Here is a 23736-nt window from a genome sequence, read left to right as displayed (position 1 = left end):
GCCAGCATTTCCATCTTTTGCAAAACAGCTCCATGTTGTATGGGGAGGGGGGGAGATGCAAAGGTGAACAGAACAACTGTTGCTGTGGATATCTTCACTCACTACCCCATACACCACCACCACCACCCCAAGCCAACTCATTTTCTGGCACTCACCTGAGTGTGTGCTGCTCTGGGCTGAAGAATCTGAGTCCTGGGTGCTCCAGGGTCGGTCCCAGCCTGTGAGACTGAGGGACTGCAGGCCAAGGCACAAGTCATTTGCATCTGGGAGGCCACGGGAAGAATCTTGCGCAGAGGTGGGGAAAAGCATCCTGCTTGTAACTGTTTCTTCAGAGTCCTGGAAGTCTGCTTTGGACAGGAGGACAGCAGAACCCCAGAGTTAAGGGCTGTTTTCCCCAGTATTATCAACAATAAATAATATTAATAATAGTTTCCTTAGGCTCAAGGACCAGACATCCAAGCTGGCTGGATGCTGCAGCCGCTGCCCCTGCACTTCTGGGGGTATCAGAGGAAGAGCAGTTGCCATACAGCCCCCCTCCCCACATACACACCCCTATCCCGTCTGCATTACAGACTGGGCCAGCATGTGATCAGGCTGCTGATGCTTCCCGCTGCCAGTGACATCAGCCGGCTGAGCCGTGCAATAGAGAGCGGCATCATCCCTCACAGAACGGGGGAGGAGCAGGAGGGGACGACAGGGAGGAGACTTGCCTCCCAGGGAAAAGACAGCACAACAGCTACTTGGAACAGTCCGGGTGCAGTGCCGGTAAGTCAGGGTTGCGAGGCAGCGCCCTCCGGTCTACAGCAATAGTGGCCAAGCGGCCCTCAGGCACGACTGAAGTCCTCTCTGCCGACAGCAAAGCCAAAGCAGCAGACTGCCTGCTTGTGTAGCTCTGCCCTACTGCCCCTCCCTTTCCCTCCCTCTGCTCTCCACCCCCCAAACCCAAAAACACTCTAGTCCTGGACTCTCTCCAGCTGCTTGCTCAAGCCCTGGTTTTGCAGCCCGATGCAAAGCTTCACAATTCTGCTAGCAAAAATCTACGTGCTCCAAGTGGCCCCTGAGCAGTACCCTGACACAGCAGTGTTTACCACTGAGGATGGGACAACCTTCAGAAAAACACTGTACACTCAGACCCTGGGGAACAACACTTGGTGCTCCAGGCCTGTCAGGAGCAGCTGATCAGAGAAAGGGGGTCAGCTTCGGCAGGGGGAGGGGAGTCACTGGGCAACCCACATGCCAGAGTAAGATCTGTCCTGACTAGGATACTCCCTGCTCCCAAGTTCCCTCACCCCAAAAAGGATGGGCATCAATCACGAGCAGGTACAGCAGGACCAGCTCCTCCCTCCTGCAAGTGTAGGTATAGACTGAGGAAACACTCCCAAAACAGTGTCTGACAGACCAAAATAAGAGAAACAGTCTCAGAAGCAGGACTATGCCTTATCAGAAACCCCATGTGCAGGAGTTCACATCACCTGTCTCTGTCAATACTGTTTCTCCTGCTTTTTTCCAGGAGCACTCAGGATACACTGGCCAGCTGTAAGGATCACTGATGCCTCTGGCTGCCCAGGCCCCCTCTCAGGGGTGCTGCCCAGGACCAAAGCCCTATTTCGGTGACCACTCACAGCTCCAGCACCAAGTCCAGCTCTGCCCAGAGCTTCTGGAAACTGCCATTTCCTGTCTGCCAACATACTCTCCTGCATCAGTCCTTTTCCAACATGCCCTCCAGTCACAAGGCTTCTTCCTCAGAAAGGAGGGTAAAGCGAAGGTCCCAGCTTCAGCAAGCAGGCCGCTCGCACCTAGACCAGGTAGGCAGCACTCCACCCTGCTTGTTTTCCCATGTTACAAGAAGAAGTAACCAGATACGGGAAGCATGCCCACCTGGGACCGCCCAGGACAGGGTTACGAAGTGGGCAGAGTGGAGGATAATGCTGTTATCCACAGGAACAGCTGGCCAGAGCCTCCTGAGTATACCCTTCTGTCCACAGGCACTCAGGCATAGCCTAGAGGGGGAAAATGGCCAGGCTGTGGGAGGGACTCCTCCCCTTGGTTTTTTTTTTTTAAGAGCTTTGCTGCTGTGTCATCCATCCACATTATTCCTGTCTGGCTGTAGATACTCTGCTTGCTCCCTGTCTGTGTCTATCAAAGCCTTCTTCACCACTGCACAGGCTGAGCAAGAACTCACCCATGCTGGTGTTGCCCCCACCCCAGACCACTCCCTCCTGCTTCTCTGTCCACCTTTCCCCTAAGCTAAGGATATACTTTAAAAATAATCCATAAGTATTAATTATAAAAACACAATGCTTCCTTTAAAAAATCCATATTTAAGTACCTATTCCCCACCTACACCAGCTATCTATGTAGTCCCTTCCACCACAATGTGAGCACATCTACAACTAGAAGCAATCGTTCCTCCCTTCCCCATCTAAAATCAGGGCATTTGTGGATATGGGTACCCTCATGCCCCAGGCAGAGAGAATCTAATCAACTATACTCTTGCTACCCAAACTACAGTGTGGCAGACCAGCAATATCAGCATCACTAGGTGCTTGTTATAAACACAGAATCTCAGACTCCACTTGAGACCTATGGAATTGATCTACATTTTAACAAGACTCCCAGTTGATATTAATGCACATAAAAGTTTGAGTAGCACTGATCTATACAACTACCATGAACTTCCAAACCCAAGCAGAAAGACCCCAGGCCTGAGCAGCACATCAGTTTAAGTCCATTTAGAAACAAATGGCTACAAGCATCTAGGAGCCTGGAGATCTAAATACAGTGTAACTCTCTCCCTTTAATCCCAGCATTGCCACTAAGACATCACCGTTTTATCTTTATCCAGACATTCTCCATTCCACTGTTTCTTTTAGGTAAAGGCTTGCACTACCATTGTAGGATTCTTTCACTAGTTCCTCAAATTAAGAGAAGACCCTGTTAACCCCTTGGTGTGGCAGGCTGGGAAAAATTAAGTCGCTTTAAAAGTCTGATAGAGCTTGCTTTACTCACCAGGTCTGCCACCGTGTGATCTTGGTCAAGTTACTAAACCTTTCTGAGCATCTTTTCATCTGTAAAGCAGCAACAGCAGCTACCTTTCAGGTGTTTTGCAAGGATTACATAAAGCATTTGGTACAGTGTCTGGCACAAAGTATTTTATCAGTATGTTGCTTTTAGTAGATGACCACATAAGTTATCATCCAAACGAAGGCACTTTTGAGAGAGAAAGGGGGCAAATATTAATAATCATACCAGGACAGCAAGCTTGAACAGAGACAGTCCTAGGTGAACTGGTAGGCATGATCACTCTTATCTGCGGCCATTTGTGTTCAAAAACATTTTACCCCAAAAAGCCTCTTTTCTAATGGCTTCCTGATCCCAGCTCTCCAAACATGCCCATTCTGTTCTACCTCTTCGATCTACATTGACAGGAAGTCTGAGAAGTTAACTGTCAACACAGGATAACACTCAGTAAGTTGAAAGGTCTGAAACACAAAGCCTGATTTTACTAAGTAAAGCCCATCTTTGCTTCTCAAACTCACACCTGATGCTGGACAGGAACTTGACCCTTTTTATGGGAGGATATTCTTTATAACCTTTAGCCAAGCACAAACTAGACACTCCGAAGATACTAAAAACTGGGAACGAGCACATGATGAAGTGAGACTTCTCCTTCTAAGGATATCTATTTGAATAATGTCTCAGCTTAAATGCTTTCTACATCAACCCTAACCCTAGCCCTACACGTTTCTCTATCAGTACCTACACAACATTTCCGATTTAAGTTTCTTAATTTGGTTCAAAAATTTAAAAGCATCTCCCTTTGAAAATATCAGTTATCTTCTTTATAGTTAATCTCTCAAACTTCTTAGCAACTGGACAACTCATGGAAACAAGTAAACTGACCCAAAGTCTGCCACAGTCTAAAATACAGTAACCCCTGGCAGACTCAAAATGCAGAGGTGACCCAGGGGCTCTGGCTCTAGGGCTCAGAGTAGTATAGCCTCAACTCTAGTCATTTCCATCCTCAGCATAAGAACATGTCTGTCCTCTGATGACTCCTATGCCAACAAAACTTAGCATGAAGCTGCTCAGGGTTCTCTGCAGCTATCATTCTTGAGCATCTGCCAAGTAGGGAAATGAAACAAGAGCAGAGCAGTAAGCCCCCATTTATGAAACCATTAAGTCAGGTTCCATTGTATAAAGGTAGATGGTGACTGCAAGAAGTCTGTTGAGGCCCCTGGGAAACCAGAGATGGCTTCACACAGCAGATGCATCAAGAGCTGATCCTCGGCAGAAAGGGACCTGGTTCGGAGGAGGTAATAGGGGAGAAGGTAATAAGCAACGTGTGTTTGGGCTAGCCAAGCCAGGAAGAACTGAGAACTGAGGAATATCAAACTGATGCTCAGGCATGCAGTGGAAAATCTCTGTACACTCTTAAATAAGAAATAATGTGGGGCTTCCCTGGTGGCGCAGTGGTTGAAAGTCCGCCTGCAGATGCAGGGGACGCGGGTTCGTGCCCCGGTCCGGGAAGATCCCACGTGCCGCGGAGCGGCTGGGCCCCTGAGCCGTGGCCGCTGAGCCTGTGCGTCCGGAGCCTGTGCTCCGCAACGGGAGAGGCCACAGCAGTGAGAGGCCCGCGAACCGCAAAAAAAAAAAAAAAAAAAAAAAAAAGAAATAATGTGGTAGAGGGCCCAAGATGAACCAGAGATCCAAGCTAGGGAGGCCAGCCAGGGAGGTAAGGGATGAGAGGAAAGAGAAGGAAGAAGACGGCAGAACAGCTGGATAAGGAGGGAAGAGGAGGAGCTGGGGAGCAGGGTAATATGTTAAATGACGTAAAGCAGACTACAAAGTTGCATCTGTATCATGATTATATAACTATGTGAAAATTTTGTATGTTGACAGATGATGGTGGTAAAGGAGTACAGAAAAATACAAACAGTTTATGTGTGAGGGTAGCAGGCTGCTAGTGGATTTACTGTACTTTAGTTATTGCACAAACTGTACAACGAAAGCCGTCTTCTCCTTTCTTTCTCTTTAGACTTTCAACAAGCGCACTATTACAATTTGTACAGCAACCACACTTGAAATCTTCTACAAAATCTCAACTTCATCTCCAAATTCCAGTCCCTGGGAATAGCAAAGGACATTGAATCACTTGTCCCCATTAAATTTCTTTTAAATAACTGACCTTACAGTCTGTTGAGGCTACTTAAATCAACGATATATGGTTCCTGAAGTTTTAAAAAGCCCATAAAGTAGCATTTCTAAGAATGTATTTCTAAAAAGACTGTTTGAAAGACTATTCCCCTGCCCCCACACCGCCAACTCAAGAAAACAGAAATGATTCTAAACATCCATTTTGACAATCTAAAGAGAAAGAGCCAACATGCAAGAAGTCAGACATCTGCCACGATCATGTCAACTGTTGTGTGCACTGGGGCCCTTTAACCACTCACACCAGGGGGACTGAACGTTTCCCTAAAGCAGTACTTCTCAGACTTTCATGGGCATAGGAATGACTTGGGAATCTTTACAACACTGACTCTAACTCAGTGGGTGTGGGTCAGGTCCCAGAATCTGCATTCTTAACCTACTCCCAAGTGATATCTTACACTACTGGTTTGCTGAGCACACTTTGAGCATTAAGAGTTTAAAATGGTCTTCCTGCCCCAGACTCTCTCTTCCAGGTAATTCATCCCATTCTTACACAACACCCCCTCTTCATGGTGTTCATTCTCCTAAACAAGTGCCCTTCAACGGCTCCCTGTAGCCTCTCAGATCAAAGCCAATCTCCAGGCTTACTAACTTTCTCTCACACTATTCATCAAACTTTAAAGGCTGAACTTGAGTCAATCACAACTCCCTGGAAGTTCACACTCTAAGAGAACCATGTACTGTTAACCTGTGTGTTAATAACAGTAGTTCAGAAGAGAGGGAATGCATGATGCCTAGGATGTTCAAAGAAAGCTTCCTTATAATTTCAGCTATACTTTAACCACATTACAGATTAAGGTATGAGAGAATATTAGGTTTACTTTGTACTTCCCACCATAAAAATATGATCATTGGCTCATTTTAGTCTCAACCACATTAATGATCTTCAAATGAATTCTGTAATTTATTTCAAAGCAATTTCTATAATGTTTCTGAAAATAAATATTAACAATGTTTAGATTTTAAAATGGCATATAACATGTTTACATACCGGAAAATTCAATATTATTATTATTATTATTTTTTTTTTTTTTTGCGGTACGTGGGCCTCTCACTGTTGTGGCCTTTCCCGTTGCGGAGCACAGGCTCCGGACGCGCAGGCTCAGTGGCCATGGCTCACGGGCCCCGCCGCTGCATTGGCACGTGGGATCTTCCCGGACCGGGGCATGAACCTGTGTCCCCTGCATTGGCAGGCAGACTCTCAACCACTGCGCCACCAGGGAAGCCCTCAATATTATTAAAAAGTCATTTCCCACCAAATTGATCCACATACTCAATGCAACCCCAGTAATATACACGCCTTCAAGCAATTCAATGACGACATTTTTAACAAATGGTGCTGGAACAGCCAAATACCCATATGCGGTGGGGGGGGGGAATGAACCTTGACCCCCCTACCTCACACCATTTACAAACATTAATTTAATATTAATCAGAGAGACCTAAAAGTAAAAGTTTTAACTTTTTAAAGCTTCTCTAAGAAAATACAGACTATCTTTCTGACCTGGGGCGGGGGGGTCAGGGGGATGCATAGCAATGTTTCTTACGGAGGACACAGAGAGCAACGATCATTACAGAAAGTTTTGATACGCTGGACTTATCAAAATTAAAAACGTCTGCTCATCAAGACACCATTAAGAAAATAAGTAACCTACAAAATGGTAGAAAGTATCTGCAACCATACCTGACAAATGGCTAGTATGTGGAGTATATAAGAAATATTAACAACTCAAAAGTAAAAGAAAAAATCAATTTTTAAAAGGGCAGACAAATCTTCAAAAGGCATTTCACACAAAAATACAGAACTGGACAATAAGCACTAGAAAAAATGCTCAATACCATTAGTCATCAAAGAAATGCAAATTAAACCACAATGAGAAACTACTACATACCCACCAGATGGCTAAAATTAAAGACTGCTCCACAGTTTGCCAACATTTGGTGTTGCCGATCAGAACTTCCATATATTATTTTATGATGGTACAATCACTTTTGAAAAAGCTCTGCCAATTTCTTATACAATTATACATATACTATCCTATGACCCAGAAATTCTACTCCTAGGTATTGAACTAAGAGGAATGCAAGTGTATGTCTACAAAAAGACCTGTACGTGAATGGTGATAGCAACTTTATGCATAATCACCAAAACCTGGAATGAATCCAAGTGACCATTAACAGAAGAATAAAATGTGGTGTATACATATATATACTAGAAATTACTCAGCAATAAAAAAGAATAGACTACTGATACATACACCAACATGGATGAATCTCAATTACACTGAGCGAAATAAATATGACAAAATGTTGACTGCAGAGTCTAGGTGATGGGTATTATGGGTGTTCACTTTATAATTCATTCATGTTTTCTGTATGCTTGAAAATGTTCAAAATAAAACGCTGGGGGAAAATGAAGTTAGACTTTTTCTGACTAAAAGCAGTAACTGGTTTGATGATAAAAACCAACTTCATTAAATTAGATTTTATGGTTGACATTTTCCATAAACAGAATGAGTTAAGATCTACAGACCCAAGGTTTTGACAAAACATAAAGCAAGTGATAAGATAAAAAGTATTTTAAGGGAATTCCCTGGCGGTCCAGTGGTCAGGACTCCACACTTTCACTGCCAAGGGCCTGGGTTCAATCCCTGGCAGGGGAACTAAGATCCCGCAAGCCACACGGCACAGCCAAAAAAAAAAGCATTTAAAAACACTGTATTCGTAAGGGCATATTTTTTAACTTAACAGCCTTTTAATTTTCTCAATCCTTCAGGTAATGAGTTAAACAGGTCTCTAAGTGAAAGAAAAACACAGTCATCTGAAATCTCCATAAGCATTCTTGGAATACTTCCAAAAAACTGAGAAATTGAATGACTGATGCCTCAGGTAACAAATCTTTTCACAACTTAGATGGTTTCCAGTTCCTTCTTTTCAACAAATATGAAGGAGTGAATGGAACTGCTGGCAAGTAAATGACTGAAAATAATGATGGATGACTGATTTTTTGCATACAAGTCAAGGAGTTCAAACAACTGAATGACACTGCTCTATAACAATACCTTCATTTCCCATCTACTTATTTATGTGAACAAGTTTACTCAGTAGGGCACAGATCTATAAAAACAGAAAAGAGGAATGTATTTGGTGTTGAAAATGCTGAGTCATTCTGGCAATAAGTGAGTCATCCAAAATTACATGAGTTATAAAAACGCCTCATTTCTCTCATTAAAAAGCATTTCCAATAAAGTCTTAATCAATTGTCCTAGCAATCAATGGCCACAGCAATCCAAAACACTTACAGCCTTTTAGTCACAGGAAATAATTTAAATTTTCAATTTATGTAGTTTTTGTTGCAGAGAAGTATAACACGTGATCAACAGAAGACTAAAACTGTAAAACATTTCATTAGTATAATGTTCTGTGGGAGAAGTAGACTAGAAATACAAGTAAAGGAGAAAAGGAATAATGAGAAATTTCCCACTTTAATTAAAGAGCTTTAACTTTAATTAAAGAGCTAATTTACAGTTTTTTAAACAGATATTATGGATAAAAATCTCTACAAATTTTGATTCCACTGGATACATTTTTCGATGAAATTTTAGATACCAAGTTAAATGTGCAAGGAGTACATTGTATTTTTTTAAATGTTTTTTATTGTGGTAAAATATATCTAACATGAAATTTTACCATTATAACCATTTTAAAGTGTTCAATTTAGAGGCATTAAGTACATTCACATTTTTGCGCACCTATTACCACTAACCATTGCCACAACTTTTTCATCTCAAATTAAAACTCTGTACCCATTAAATACTAACTCCTCACTAACTCTTCCCCCAGTCTCTGGTAGCCATTTTCTGCCTCTGAATTCCATTATTTCAGGTACCTCCAAGAAGTAATGTCATGCAATATTTGTCTATTGCGTCTGGCGTATTTCGCTTAGCAGAATATCTTCAAGGTTTATCCATACTGTAGCATGTATCAAATTTTCCTTCCTTTTTAAGGATGAATAATATTCCACTGGATGTATGTACCACATTTTGTTTATCCATTTATCTGTCCATGGACATTTGGGCCATTTCTTTCCACCTTTTGGCTACTGTGAATGAATAGTACTGCTATGAGTATCAGTGTACAAATATGTGTTCCCGTCCTGAGTTCACTTCTTTTACATATATATACTTAGAAGTGGAACTGCTGGATCATACAGTAATTCTATGTTGAATATTTTTTTAGGAACCACTGTATTATTTACCACAGCATCTACACCATTTTGCATTCTGCAAAGCGTAAGTGTTTCAATTTCTCTACATCCTTGCCAACACTTGTTATTTTCTGGTTTGTTTGGGCTTTTTTTTTGTGGAGGGCAGGGGACAATGACCATCCTAATGCGTGTGAACTGGATCTCACTGTGGGGTACATTGTTTTTTAAAAATTGGATAGATACAAATGTTTGAAGACTGCTGCTGCTTAGTCCATGAAACCCCAAGATCATGTTTTTAAAAATTTCCAACACCCCAGGTTTTTGTTGAACTGTTTTTCTTTCTATACCATCCAAGTGGTCCTAATGGCAAATGCCATCTTCTTGCTGGATTCTGCATCACTGATTACAGTGATGGTCCACAGATGGGCATCTGACCCAACCTGGGTCATAATAACTCATCCCTATGACTACAGAGACCAGTCCTGGTATGGGCATAACTCAAGCCAAGCTAATTGAGACTTTTTCCCTAAGATTTTTCTAACTGGGTATTGGAAAGAAAGAATCATTTCCTGACTTCATGATGCCAGAGGATGTGAACACAGCCCCTTCCTTAGATAACAGAAAATTATGCAAAAGGAGAAAATGAAACTCACACTGGAAGAGAGGCAGCAAAGAGATACAACCTCAACAAAATTTCTTCCTGTTCTGTGAGCTATATACCAACAGCCTTCCAACACATCCCACGTTTTGCTAAAGTTAATTCTAATTAGGTGTTTGATCATTTGCAAATAAGAGTGTTCTGTGTAATTCAAGCCCTTCAGCAAGGACTGACCAAACAAGTAATTACTACAGGCAGGATGAGTATCTCTGGACAAAGCCCCTGATGCCGGCACCAGATGAGAGAGTCAGCGATAAAGGAAAGCAAGAAAGGAGCTAAAAAGACCACCTGGTTAAATCATCATCTTCTTTTTTTTTTTTAAAACTAGTGAGCCAACAAGGATCAGATAGGACCAAAGCAAGAAAGCTACTAAGTGGTAGAAGTGGGATCCAAATCCAGGGACCAACCTGCTTTCCTGCCTCTCCCCTGCTCCAGGGCACTTTCTCAGGTCCAGGTCTACACTCATACTACCCCAAATCAGACTTGCTTTATCAGTAAATTATTAATGGATTCTGTTTTCTCCAGTTAGGTCCCTATGGAGCTCTGTTCTAAACCTATCCCATCCTACCAGGAGTTCAACTCTCAATACTAGCTCCTCCCCCTTCTTATCATCCTTCCCCTAAACACCCACTTATTCAGTAAAATGTCAATTTCACATTCTGGTGTTTCCAAGATTCCATTGCCATGTACATATATAGTTTTTGAAGGTGACAATTTCTTCCTCATGGAGAACAAAAACGAAAACTGCAGATTTAAGTCTAGCTCCACCTCATCTATGGCTCTGGTGTGGGAGTTCCTGAAGCAGAATGTTTTGAAGACTCTGGTACAGAGTCCTGGAATACAACATGCTGTCCAGGTGGTGTCCCCAAGTTGTAAATAAAACTAGCATAATCTAAACACAACAAAATGTTACTATGCCTGATGCTATACTGGTTCAAATGTTGGGATCTGCAGAAGTTCCTTGAACATTACACCAAATTGAAGACCCATTACAGTGCCAATCATAACAGATCTAGAGAATATAAAAGCTAATGATTTAGAAAGAACTGGGTGCTTTCAGATAGTTTAGTAAGAGAGTAAACTAATACAACATTTCTGGAAGCCAATCTAACTAAATGCTTTAAAAGTACTTATCTGATGAAAAAATTTTGCTTTTAGAGATTTATCCTATGTCCAAATAATCACAGATATAAGCAAAAGTTTAACTTCAGGTACTTCTACTAGTGTTTAAAATAGACACCTATTTAAGCAAACTATCTCCAACAGTTTGAAATTCTTAACTTTTCGTTCCATGAACCATTTGGCAATGTGCTAAAGCCTATGAATGGATACCTTCTAAAAATAATGTTAAATATGTAAAATAGTGATCATAATTTTGTAGTGATGAATGTACAACACCTCAAGATATGTACAATGACTATAAAGCAATCAGACAAGAAATGTCTAATCATCCTACTGATGATTATTATTATTGCCGAAGAATTAGGTCCGGCTAATATTATTTTGACTTTTTGTCCACATTTAGAAGGAAATGCTACATTTCAGTTAAACGCTGGTGAAAATAAATATCTAAGTGTTTCCCTGCCCAAGATACTCGACTCCCTGAATTCTATCCACAGACTCAGGTTAAAAATCCCATAATGCGTCAATCTTACAAAGTAAAATGCTATGTAACGTTGCAAAAGACATGGGAAGTTAGTGACACAAAAAGATAAAAGAAGAGAAAGAGGCAAATTACTACATAGTATGTTCAGAAAGCTTTCTCTTTAGTAAATATAAGAAAAATACTGGAGAGATACACTAAAATGTTAACAGTAGTTGTATCTGGGTAGTGGGATTACCTATGATTTTTTTCCTTCTAATTATCTGTTTTCTTCAAAATTTTTACAATGCACATATTATGATAATAAGAAAAAAATACATGTTACTAAGAAGGGTAACTCAGACTTAACATCCCCTAAATAAATTTGAAAAATTAAAAATTTCTACAAAGAAAAGTTCATGTAGAGAGATTTTAAATTTGACATTAGGAGTTCAATGACAATATAAAATTAGGATTAAAATTCAATTAAAGTAAAATAAACCACAGAATATTAAAAATAGAAGAGACTTTGGAGTCTACTTAGTCTAAGCCCCTCAACTCACAGCAGAAACACCCTCTCTTGGATTGATTCCAGAAGCCTTAATCCTTGACGTTTCCCTCTTCCCCCATTAATAGTACTCATTTCTTTTTCAGTCAAAAAGATGTAAAACATCTACATTCAGAAACTAGAATGCACACACTAAAGTGGGAGTAATCTTACTTGTGATCAAGACATAATCAAGCCTTAGGCTTTTAGTGGCAAAGCCCCGACATTGCAACAGATGGGGATGGTACTATGCAGACCAAGGATATCAGAAATTAAACATCACATTCCCTACTTCAAAAAGTGAGAAAAAGAGGAGAGTCTGTGGAAAGGCTCTAGAACAATCGCACAATTTTCACAGATTGGCGTCTTAAGGTTGCACACACACACACACACACATCCCTCCACTTTCCACTGCAGCTCTTTCACACTTGTACTCCTCAAGTCCAAGTATTGTTCTGTCCCGCTCTCCACAGGGAACTGTGCCTGGAATTGGCTGAGAAAGTAAAAGAACATCAGGTCGGCAGCGCTGACACAGTGAGGAACAGACACTGAGACGCTGGCAGGTTCCAGCTCTGCTTGTTCTCCTCCACTCCACATCCAACTCCTCCACCCTACAACAGGCCCTGAAGACAAAAGCAAGCCCAGGCCCACCACCAGGTGCAGTGGCAACAGCCTTCTACAGACTCTCCACCAGCAACCCTTCAGGCCTGACTCTAGCAGCTAGATGGGCCTGGCTTTCTGGAGTGCCCTGTGGGCCCCAACTGTCTACCTATGCCAGTGCTTCAGGAAGGCTGGTTAGTGCAGCTTCCCTGATCTTCCAAACCCCGCTCCTCCCTCAACTGTGTAATGAGTTAAGTCCTATAATAAATCCCTTAGTCCACAACACTCATTGTGGTTCTGCTTCCTGATCAATGTCTGTCGGGACACTGGCGCAATGGAAGTCATCCCTACAGTAAATATGGTAGCTGGGAATTTCTCTTAGAGAGCCAAGGACAAGAGCAAACCTGGATTGAAGAGCCCTAGCGAGAACAAAAGGACACACCACTCACTGTCCTGTCAATCTAATACATATTCCTCTGGAATTGTCATGTCCAATTCGGAACCCACTAGCAACAGGAAGCCACTGAGCACTTAAAAAGTAGCTGTTACAAGTGGGAAATGAATTTTAAATTTTAACTGATTGAAATTTAAATTAAAAATCTGGTAATTCTAGTCTGTTACTGGAAAACTTTTAAGTATGGTTCAGAACAACCTGAATACGTGAATCTACATTTTCAACATTATGACACCTAAATACGTACCATCTACTTCAGATGAAAACTTATAGTTCAAATCAAGATGAGCTGTGAGTATAAAATATAACGCGTATCAGGAAAATAAGCTGTATATCATTTCACAATAAACATGTATACAATCACTATGTTGTACACCTAAAACTAATACAATATTGTACATCAATTATAATCTCAAAATTTTTTAATTTCTGCATTTTGAAGACTTAGTATAAAAAATCAAATCATAAAATACCTCAATTTTTATATAAATCACATTTTAAAATATTTTATATTAAATAAAAAAATGTTTCAATTGAAGTACAGTTGATGTACAATATTATATAAGGTATACAAACAGTAATTTACAATTTTTAAAGGTTATATTCCATTTATAGTTATTATAAAATATGGCTATATTCCGTGTTGTACATCCTTGTAGATTATTTTATACATAATAGTTTGTACCTCTTAATTCCCTACCCCTACCTTGTCCCTTCCCTCCCCCACCCCCTGCGCTGGTAACCACTAGTTTGCTCTCTGTATCTGTGAGCCTGTTTCTTTTTTATTAGCAACCTAAGTGTCCATCAACAGATGAATGGATAAAGAAGATGGGTAGATATAAACAACGGAATACTCCTCAGCCATAAAAAAGAATGAAATTTTGCCACTTGCAACAACATGGATGGACGTGGAAGGTATCGTGTCAAGTGAAGTAAGTCCGACAGAGAAAGATAAATACCGTATGATATCACCTTTATGTGAAATCTAAAAAAAAAAATAATAAATTGATGAATATAATAAAATATACTATTAAAAATTTAAAATACCATATGGAGAAGGCACTACATCCATTTTACAAGTATTGATACCAAGGCTCAAAAGAAGTAAAGCAATGTGAGCAAGATGACACAGCTAGCACTCAATGTAGACGTACACTTTATGTGTTAAAAAAGAATAAAAAAGGTAAAAATCAAGACAACACACAGTAAAAAGGAAAAGATCATTTTCACATTCTTGTAGCACTCCTCCATCCTCAATCTTATAGTCTCCTCTGAATTAACAGTTTAATATATATTCCTCTCATACCATTTTCTATGCATTTGTGAACACCTTTATCAACACTGATAATATCCAACGTTTAAGCTCTGCCAAAATAATAGGTTAAAAAAATATTTACCTATTAAATGAGAGTCTCATGTGTCAGGCACTAGCTAGGCAACAGGAATATGATAAGTAAGGATAACCAGCTACAGCTCTTGCCTGTATTGACTGACAATCTAGTGGCAAAGACAATCTAAATAATCATACAAGTGATAAACTATAATGTGAGTGAAGAGCTAGGAAGGAAAGAGATATGATGATATTAAAGTATTAAGGGGGTTCCTGGCCTAATGGGGGAATGTCGGTTAAGATTTCCTTAAGTATGCTTTTCAAATATCTTGTTAATCTAATTTACAACATCTGATTATTAGACAGTTGAAGCATTTTTTTCCAAACAAGAAAAAAAACAGCCAGTAGCTATCAATTTCATTTCCTCTGCCCTCTTTTCTTTGACGATGAGTTCTTATCCAGTGGCCTTTCCTCTACATTAGCAAGCTGGTATTATTGTGCTCTGTAAGGATTAAAAAAAAAAAAAAAAAGAAGAAGAAGAATATTCTAAAAACATTATGACTACATTTTTCTAAGCACTTGGTAAGACTTAAAGCACTTTAAAACTATGGCACTGTCTGTAGAGGTCTCTGGTTTTAAATATTACCTCCCTTTGGGATTCCCTGGTGGCGCAGCGGCTGAGAGTCCGCCTGCCAATGCAGGGGACACGGGTTCGAGCCCTGGTCTGGGAAGATCCCACATGCCGCGGAGCAACTAAGCCCGTGCGCCACAGCTACTGAGCCTGCGCGTCTGGAGCCTGTGCTCCGCAACGGGAGAGGCCGCGACAGCGAGAGGCCCGCGCACCGCGATGAAGAGTGGCCCCCCGCTCGTCGCAACTAGAGAAAGCCCTCACACAGAAACGAAGACCCAACACAGCCAAAAATAAATTAATTAATTAATTTAAAAAATATATTACCTCCCTTTAAAAAAAAAAAACGGGCACATTAAATAAATTTGATCTCTCCCTCTCTGGGTTTTGGTCAGAACAAAAAGTTAATTAAGTTACATTTTGTCTAGGATAGCCAGATTGCTAGTAATAACCAAACTGATCCGCATAAGAATAAATAGTACCACTTATAAGTTAGTTTGTACTTTTGTGTTTATGGGGAAAGAATCTAAGGACATATGTTCAAACTGGTTTCACAGCTATTCTAAATTTGGATTCTCCCCTGTACACACACCTTTGTACACAGAGATATAGAACTACACAGGTGTTAATTTAAGATGATTACTATTCCTAGCCATCATTAACATTTCAGAGTTAAAGCTGCCTGTAAGGAATATTTGCCAGTCTAAACCCATTTTAAAGCATTTCCCCCTGGGATTTTATTCATTAGAAATTATATAACAATGAATTAAAAAGCTACATATCTTCTTTTAACTTCACTACAAAGGAAGGAATCACAACTATCTTTAAGGTAGTCTGATTTTTCAGATTGCCTGTGGAGTTTCCACCCCAACAGGAAAAAAAAAAAAAAAAGGTCTGGGGGCTTCCCTGGCAGTGCAGTGGTTAAGACTCCCTGCATCCCCTGCAAGGGGCGCGGGTTCGATCCCTGAATCCCTGCAAACCACATGGCACGGCCATAAAAAAAAAAAAATGTCAGCAGGAAATTCAACAAGGAAAAAGATACAGGACTTGTAGTGTTTTTCTAAAAAAATTTTATTCCACTTTGTAAGAAATGGATGGGCTTCTCTGGTGGCGCAGTGGTTGAGAGTCCGCCTGCTGATGCAGGGGACATGGGTTTGTGCCCCGGTCTGGGAAGATCCCACATGTCGCGGAGCGGCTGGGCCCGTGAGCCATGGCCGCTGAGCCTGCGCGTCCGGAGCCTGCGCTCCGCAACGGGAGAGGCCACAACAGTGAGAGGCCCGCGTACCGCACAAAAAAAAAAAAAAAAAAAGAAAGAAATGGAAATTAAGAATTCTGGTTACCAAACTAGGAAAATTAAAGGTATAATATTCAACGGTGCTCAGTCATTTTGATAATTTCCTTCTCTGCATATATGGTGAGATAAGCATTCTAACCTACTAGAGGGATCATAAAAAGAGAGCATTTCCATAAATCATCAAAAACGTTAAAAATATTAACTGTTCAACCTAGTAACTTTACTGCTAAAAATCTCTAATTAAATACTCATAAATGCAGAGAAATATCTACCTATAAAGATATCTGTCACAAAGCTATTAATGGTGAAAAACTATTTCTCTCATAATGGAGTAGGAACTTATACATTAAAATTCATATCTCAGTACATGATAAAGAAGAATGCTCAAGTGTTGGGGAAAGAGATCACAACTGCATGAAAATATCCAGAAATATGTAGAAAGACACTCTAACAGCATCTAAACAACTGAAGTAGACTATAGGTAGTAGGATATATCTGTACTTGAATTTTCCAAATTGTCTATAGCAAATGTAAATAGCAAATAGTCTATTTGCTATTGTCTATAGCAAATATAAATTACAAAAAAGAATTCAGAAAATGGTTTTAAGAATTTAAAATCTGGGTATGGCTCTCTGACAAAGGAACTCACAATATGGTAAAAAAAAAAAAAACAGAAACAAAAACAAAACAAAAACCACACACAGAACATTTAAATAAAAACAAACCGCCTTCTTTAAAAAAAAGAATTTGGTAAAACTTTTGGGATGCTCTTCATCTCTTTATGTTTATATCCAGAACAAATGTTAGTAGTCTAGTACTTCTAGGATTCTATTAGGAGAATGAGATACAAAGACTTACAGGGAAGTTCACTGGCACATTAAAAGTTACTGATAATAGCATGCACAACATCATATTTTCCTTTCTTACCTGAAGTGAGAATCATCTCCTTCCTCAAATTCCCCAGCCCCAAGGTGCCTTTTGAAGATTCTTTCATACACACAAACATGTAAATGCACAGTTTCTTTAAAAAAAAAAACAAAAAAAAACCCGGGACTTCCCTGGTGGTCCAGTGGTAAAGAACCTGCCTTCCAATGCAGGAGATGCAGGTTTGGTTCCTGGTCGGGAAACTGAGATCCCACAGGCCACGGGGCAACTAAGCCCAAGTGCCACAACTACTGAGCTCACGTGCCTCAACGAGAGAGCCCACATGTCACAAACTACAGAGCCAATACCCTCTGGAGCCCATGTGCCACAACTACAGAGCCCACAGGCCCTGGAGCCCATGCACCACAACTAGAGAGAAAACCTGCACGCCACAGCTAGAGAAAAGCCTGTGCACCGCAGAGACTGTGTGTCATAACGAAAGATCCCACACGCCTCAACGAAGATACTGTGTGCTGCAACTAAGACCCAATACAGCTAAAAGAATAAGGAAAATAAATACTAAAAAAAGTTTAAAAATATACACCAAAAGTCAAATATACTATTTCACAATTTTTTCAAATGATGTATTTTGGATATCTTTCCAGATGTGTACATAGAGATCAACTTTCTTCTTTTGTGACAAGTAGTCCATTTTATGAACATAATAAATATATTCAACTATTTCTCTATTGATGAACGTTCAGGTTGTTCCCAGTAGTTATTTCTTCTTCTAAAATAATAGGGCAAAAAATAATTATAGGAGTAGTAAGATCTCATGCTTCAGGAGGTTAGCAGATAACCCAAGATGATATAGGAAATTGTTTCTTTTGTTACTTCCATGTTGGTCTACCTGAAACACTGTAAATTCCATTTACAGTCTTTTAAAATACTAGACCCTAAGGGCAGGACTTCTGCGTTAACTAAATTGGTAATATGATTAGGTGTATGGTAAAAACCATTTGCTCACAGAAGCAAGTTATTTAATTACTATAAGTCATAAAATAATTGCATAATGAGGTATCATCTGGAGTATTTTCAATGTATCAAAGGTGGGATTAGAATTTATAATAATGGTACCCCAATTTCTCAAATCTATTTGTTGGGAAAAATCAAATTTTGGTATCATGTTATTGCCACTCCAAATCAAATAAATCATGTGTCTTTGGTCATGTTCTTCAAAAAACTAAATAAATAAATAAAAATAGGGCAATAAACATCTATTTATTTTTGACTTTCTCAGGCAAACATACTTGATAAGTGCAAATACCTCATGATCCAATAGGTTTAAATCAATAAGACATTGGCCAAAACTGCCCCAAGAGTCATAGCAGTTTACATTTCCAACTACAGGGACTTCCCTGGTGGTGCAGTGGTTAAGAATCTGCCTGCCATTGCAGGGGACACAGGTTCGAGCCCTGGCCTTGGAAGATCCCAAATGCCGCAGAGCAACTAAGCCCACGTGCCACAACTACTGAGCCTGTGTACCACAACTACTGAAACCCATGCCTAGAGCCCATGCTCCACAACAAGAGAAGCCACCACAATGAGAAGCCCACGTACCAAAACAGAGTAGCCCCCACTCGCCGCAATTAGAGAAAGCCCGCATGCAGCAACGAAGACCCAACACAGCCAAAAAATAAATTAATTAAAAACTTTTTTCCAACTACTAAGGACTATTTCTCCACACCCTTGCCAAACTTTACTTTTTATGAATCTGACAGGTAAAAAATAAAATCCCATTGTTTAAATTTGTGATAAGATTCTGAGACTGAATGACAAGGGTCTACCATATCTCCTTAACTTACTTTTACAAAATTCAGCATTCTTTCATTTGTTATTTGTCCCCATTTCCCCCAATAGTTCCCATTTCAGAAAATGGATCCACTTAAGTTTGCCAGACAAAATTTGATTCTGCTCTCCTTCACCCCCCACAACTGGCAAGTCTTATTAAACCTACTTCTGAAATTCATACTAAATCTGTCCACTTACCTTGTCTCCATTATTACCATACTAGTCCAAGCCAAACACACTTTTCACCTGGACTACTGCAGCAGTCTCCTAACCGTTCTCTCTGCTTTATCACCTCCCACACCCTTAAAAGCCTTGCCACCCCTTAAATATACCAAATTCAGGCCCATCCACCCACTCCAAGGCCTTCCTGTTCCCTCTGCTTATAACAGTTTTATCCTGGTGTTAAACCAGTTTCTCTACATGGCTGGCTCATCGTGCAGGTCTTCAGCTTAAATGTCACCTCCTCAGACAGAGGCCTTCCCTCAATAATGTGTGGAGAAATAATTTATGTAACCACTAATCCCCTACCCCAGTCATTCCTTATCACGTCACCTTGTTTAGTTTCTTTCCTATTACTTAGTGTAACCTGAAATATTATTTGTTCCTATTCCCCACCATACTTCTGTAGTTACATATAGTTCACACCTCTTTTATAGGAGCGTATCTGTTCACAACTGTATTCACAGCATCTAGAGCAGTTTATTATACGCTGACTAAAAGAACTGTCTCTTCGTGTGTGTTTTAACTTTTTACAGGGTTGTTAGTCTCATTAAATTCGTAAGAATACTCTAATTTAAGAAAGTTAATCCTCTGTTATGTAGTACAAATATCTTTTCTCCTTGATCACATATTCACCCATTAAAAGCATACAATTCAATGGTTTTTAACATTTCCACAGAGTTGTGCAATGATCACAATTAAATTTAGAACATTCCATCACCCCACAAAGAAACCCATACCCTTTCAGCAGTCACTTCAATTCCCTCCTACCTCTCCCAGCCCTAAGCAACCCATTAATCTCTGTATTTGCCTATTCTGGGCAACTCATATAGGTGGAATGATATAATATGTGATCTTTCTTAACTAGCTTTTCTCACTTTAGCATATTGTTTAAGGTTCATCCATGCTTTAGTATGAATCAGGTCTTCATTCCTTTTTACTGCCAACTATTCCTCTGTATGGATACACCACATTTTGTTATACCACTCATCAACTGACATCTGAATTGTCTCCATGTTTTGGGTACTATGAAAAATATTGTAAACATTCATGTACAAGTCTTGCATGGACACATGCTTTCATTTCTCTTAAGTATACTCCCAGGAACAAATTTCTGGGTCATACAGTAACTCTGTGTTTAACCTTTGGAGTAACTGCCAAACTGTTTTCCAAAGCGGCTGTAATATTTCACATTAGCAATGTATGAGAGTACTAGTTTTTCAATAACGGTTATTTTCTTTTTTTTTTTTTCTTACAGCCATCCTACTGGACGTGAAGAAGCTCAACTGTTCAAAGACTAGATAATCTGAGCAAAAAAGGATGACTGCAATGGATCAAGACACATCAAACACACTAAATCCATGAGTCCACAGTGACACTGAAAAACAATTTACTGGTCAGCTTTGAAGAACTCTGGAAAATCAGGTCAATATTATGAAAGAAAATAGAGAATAATCATCAAGCGTTTATCTGCCTTTTCTAAGTGTCCTATTTTTCAGGTTAACCAAACAGTTGATGAAAGTAAGTTTACTTCTGTAAAAGTATACCAGCTAATAAATGAAGGCATGAGAATTAGAAAACTGCTATTTGGCAACCCCTAATAAATTAATGCAACTAGGTAGTAATGATCAATAGCTGCTAAGATCAATTTACAGAAGTACCCAATATCACCTATGAAGTATTCTTTCCATTCTGAGGGCAGGCTGGAGTAAACTTACACAGTGCATGCAAACACACCTTCAGGCAATCTCAAATACAAAACCCATTTTAAAATACAAATTACAACCGGTACTGACCAAATATTTTCAGAAAACCAACAGATTCAATGAGGCAGCAAATCTTAACATAAAACCTATACTTGACGGAATAAAGGAAAATAAAGCCAAGAACAAGACTTTAAAATAAATATTGTATTCCCAGAAAGATCCTAGAAGATCCACTGGAGACACTGAAAGTTAAAATGTGATTATGTAAGTAAAGTCAATATGTGGTCTGACTGATAGAAAAGATAGAGCCTGAAAACTTAATAGTGAGGTGAAAAGACAAAGCAGTTTTCCCAGAATTATATTAAGCAGGAGGACAATATATGTTGAAAAATGAAAGAAAACTGCAAAACTACCATTCAACTGGACACTTCCTAAGCTCTTTACATGTACGATCTCACTTCTCTTTATAGCAACTGTTCACAATAGGTACTAGTACCAGAGGACAATTAAAATAAGAGTTAAAAAAATTTTAAACCATTCAAGTTTCATCTGCGGTAATGACGAGGTTATTCAGATTAATCTTCTTCCTAAAAATAGAAAATCCTGAATTAATAAAAAAGACATCTTAGATCTTAGAAGATAGTGGAAAACCAGTCTAATTCTGGGGAAAAAAGAAAAGCCGAAATCCAGAAGAGAAAGCAAATTACCAGAGCACCAAAATCACTGATCCTATGAATGTATCTGCCCATTCAGCAAAGTTGGGTTTTGGTTCTAAGGCCTGGAGAGGCAAAGGGAGAGAAGATTCAAAGCATGCCCCAGCAGGGAGTCTAATAGGACACTGTATCTATTGAGCTGAGATCCCCAAGAATACCTCAAGGTAAAAATGAACCAGAATGAAATCAAGGCCCAAAACCTCTGCCAAGATACTGGAAATTTAAATCTCAAAGGTGGAGTTTGGCAGCAAATGAGGCACAGTTTGGGAAAAGAAGTGAACTAGAACATAGCACCAAAATATTCAAAATGAAGGGGAGAAACAACAAAAAAAGAAAATACCAAAGAGAGGATGCGAGAAGGACAGAATGAGAAAGTAGAATAAATGAAAGTAGACTAAATGTTTAATTAGAGTCACAGCAAAAGAAAACAGCAAAATGAAACAGAGGAAATATATGAAGAGATAATGGCTGTAAACTGAGTACCGAAGATACCAATCCATACATAAAAGAAGACCAAGAACTCATAAGCAAAAAAAAAAAAAAAAAAGGTATCACATGTAGACTAAGAGTGAAATAGCAGAAAAAACACAGGGAAAATTAAAACAAACAGAACAAGAGACAAAGACAAGAGATCTCAAAAAAAAATTGATTTGTCAACAAAACCTTGAAAGCCTGAAGATAAACAACAAATACAGACTGAATGATAAATGCCAAGCCAGAATTCTACAACCAGCAAATATAGCCTAAGAAAGGAAGATGAAATAAAGACATTTTCAGTGAAAATAAAAAAGAATTCATTACCAGTACACTCACACTAAAGATGTTCCTCAGCCAGAAGGAGAATGAACCCACATGAAAGCACAGAAATTCAGAAAAAAAGAACAATGAAAACAGGAAATATGTGAGCAAGACTAAGTAAATAATGATTATATAAAATAATTCCTTCTGGGATTTAAAAAATATATATACAGGGCTTCCCTGGTGGTGCAGTGGTTGAGAGTCTGCCTGCCAATGCAGGGGACATGGGTTTGTGCCCTGGTCCGGGAAGATCCCAAATGCCGCGGAGCGGCTGGGCCTGTGAGCCATGGCCGCTGAGCCTGCGCGTCCGGAGCCTGTGCTCCGCAACGGGAGAGGCCACAACAGTGAGAGGCGCGCGTACCGCAAAAAAAATATATATATATACACACACACACACATATATATATATATATACACACAATTAAAATGCTTAGTAACGACAACATAAAAACTGTGGGGACAGGCTAACTGGAGTTCTATAAGGTCTTCACATTTTCCAGAGGTGATGAAAGCACTAATTTGTGAGATACTAATAAGTCAAAGATGTGCGCTGTAATCCCTAGGGCACCCAGAAAAAGAACAGTAAAAGAATGTTTAATCATACAACAGGGGTCATGCGCGAGCGTCCTGCACCAGCCTCGCGGGCTTCTTCCGTGCGCGGCATGAATTCGACAGCCTTTCCCTCGCACCTGACTGGGCCTCTGCGGCGAGGAGGTGCTGCACGAAAGGAAATCTGAGGCACAGAGAAGTTAAATGCCTGGTCCAAGATCACAGAACTAAGCTGTGAGACTTGAGTTGGTGTCCTTCGTGCATCACATCTTCCCCATCACTTAAGAAGCCACTGAGATACTTGCATATTTAGCTGTCTCCTACCTGTGGGAGACTTCCGGGAAGATGGCGGAGGAGTAAGACGCGGAGATCACCTTCCTCCCCACCGATACACCAGAAATACATCTACACGTGGAACAACTCCTACAGAACACCTACTGAACGCTGGCAGAAGACCTCAGACCTCCCAAAAGGCAAGAAACCCCCCACGTACCTGGTTAGGGCAAAAGAAAAAAATAAACA

The 23736-nt window shown here is 40.0% G+C and overlaps 1 protein-coding gene across 9 annotated transcripts in view; it reads right to left on the bottom strand.

Moving 5' to 3' along the window:
* The window catches only part of CPEB1 (cytoplasmic polyadenylation element binding protein 1), a 101453-nt gene that overhangs the window by 26000 nt on the left and 51717 nt on the right, over positions 1-23736 (bottom strand). For 6 of the 9 annotated variants that reach the window (XM_049705791.1, XM_049705794.1, XM_049705796.1 and 3 more), the window contains exon 3: positions 156-344. In XM_049705791.1, coding sequence (XP_049561748.1) covers positions 156-309 — 154 coding nt within the window. In that variant the 5' untranslated portion in view covers positions 310-344. Of the gene's footprint in view, positions 1-155; positions 348-23736 lie in introns of all 9 variants that reach the window. The other 3 variants (XM_049705793.1, XM_049705795.1, XM_049705792.1) reach the window with 1 other exon arrangement.

Source organism: Orcinus orca, chromosome 2 (assembly GCF_937001465.1).
Source record: "Orcinus orca chromosome 2, mOrcOrc1.1, whole genome shotgun sequence".
Classification (NCBI taxonomy): Eukaryota; Metazoa; Chordata; class Mammalia; order Artiodactyla; family Delphinidae; genus Orcinus; species Orcinus orca.
Note: the sequence above shows the minus strand (reverse complement) of the source record. Positions and strands in the feature narration are given on the sequence as shown.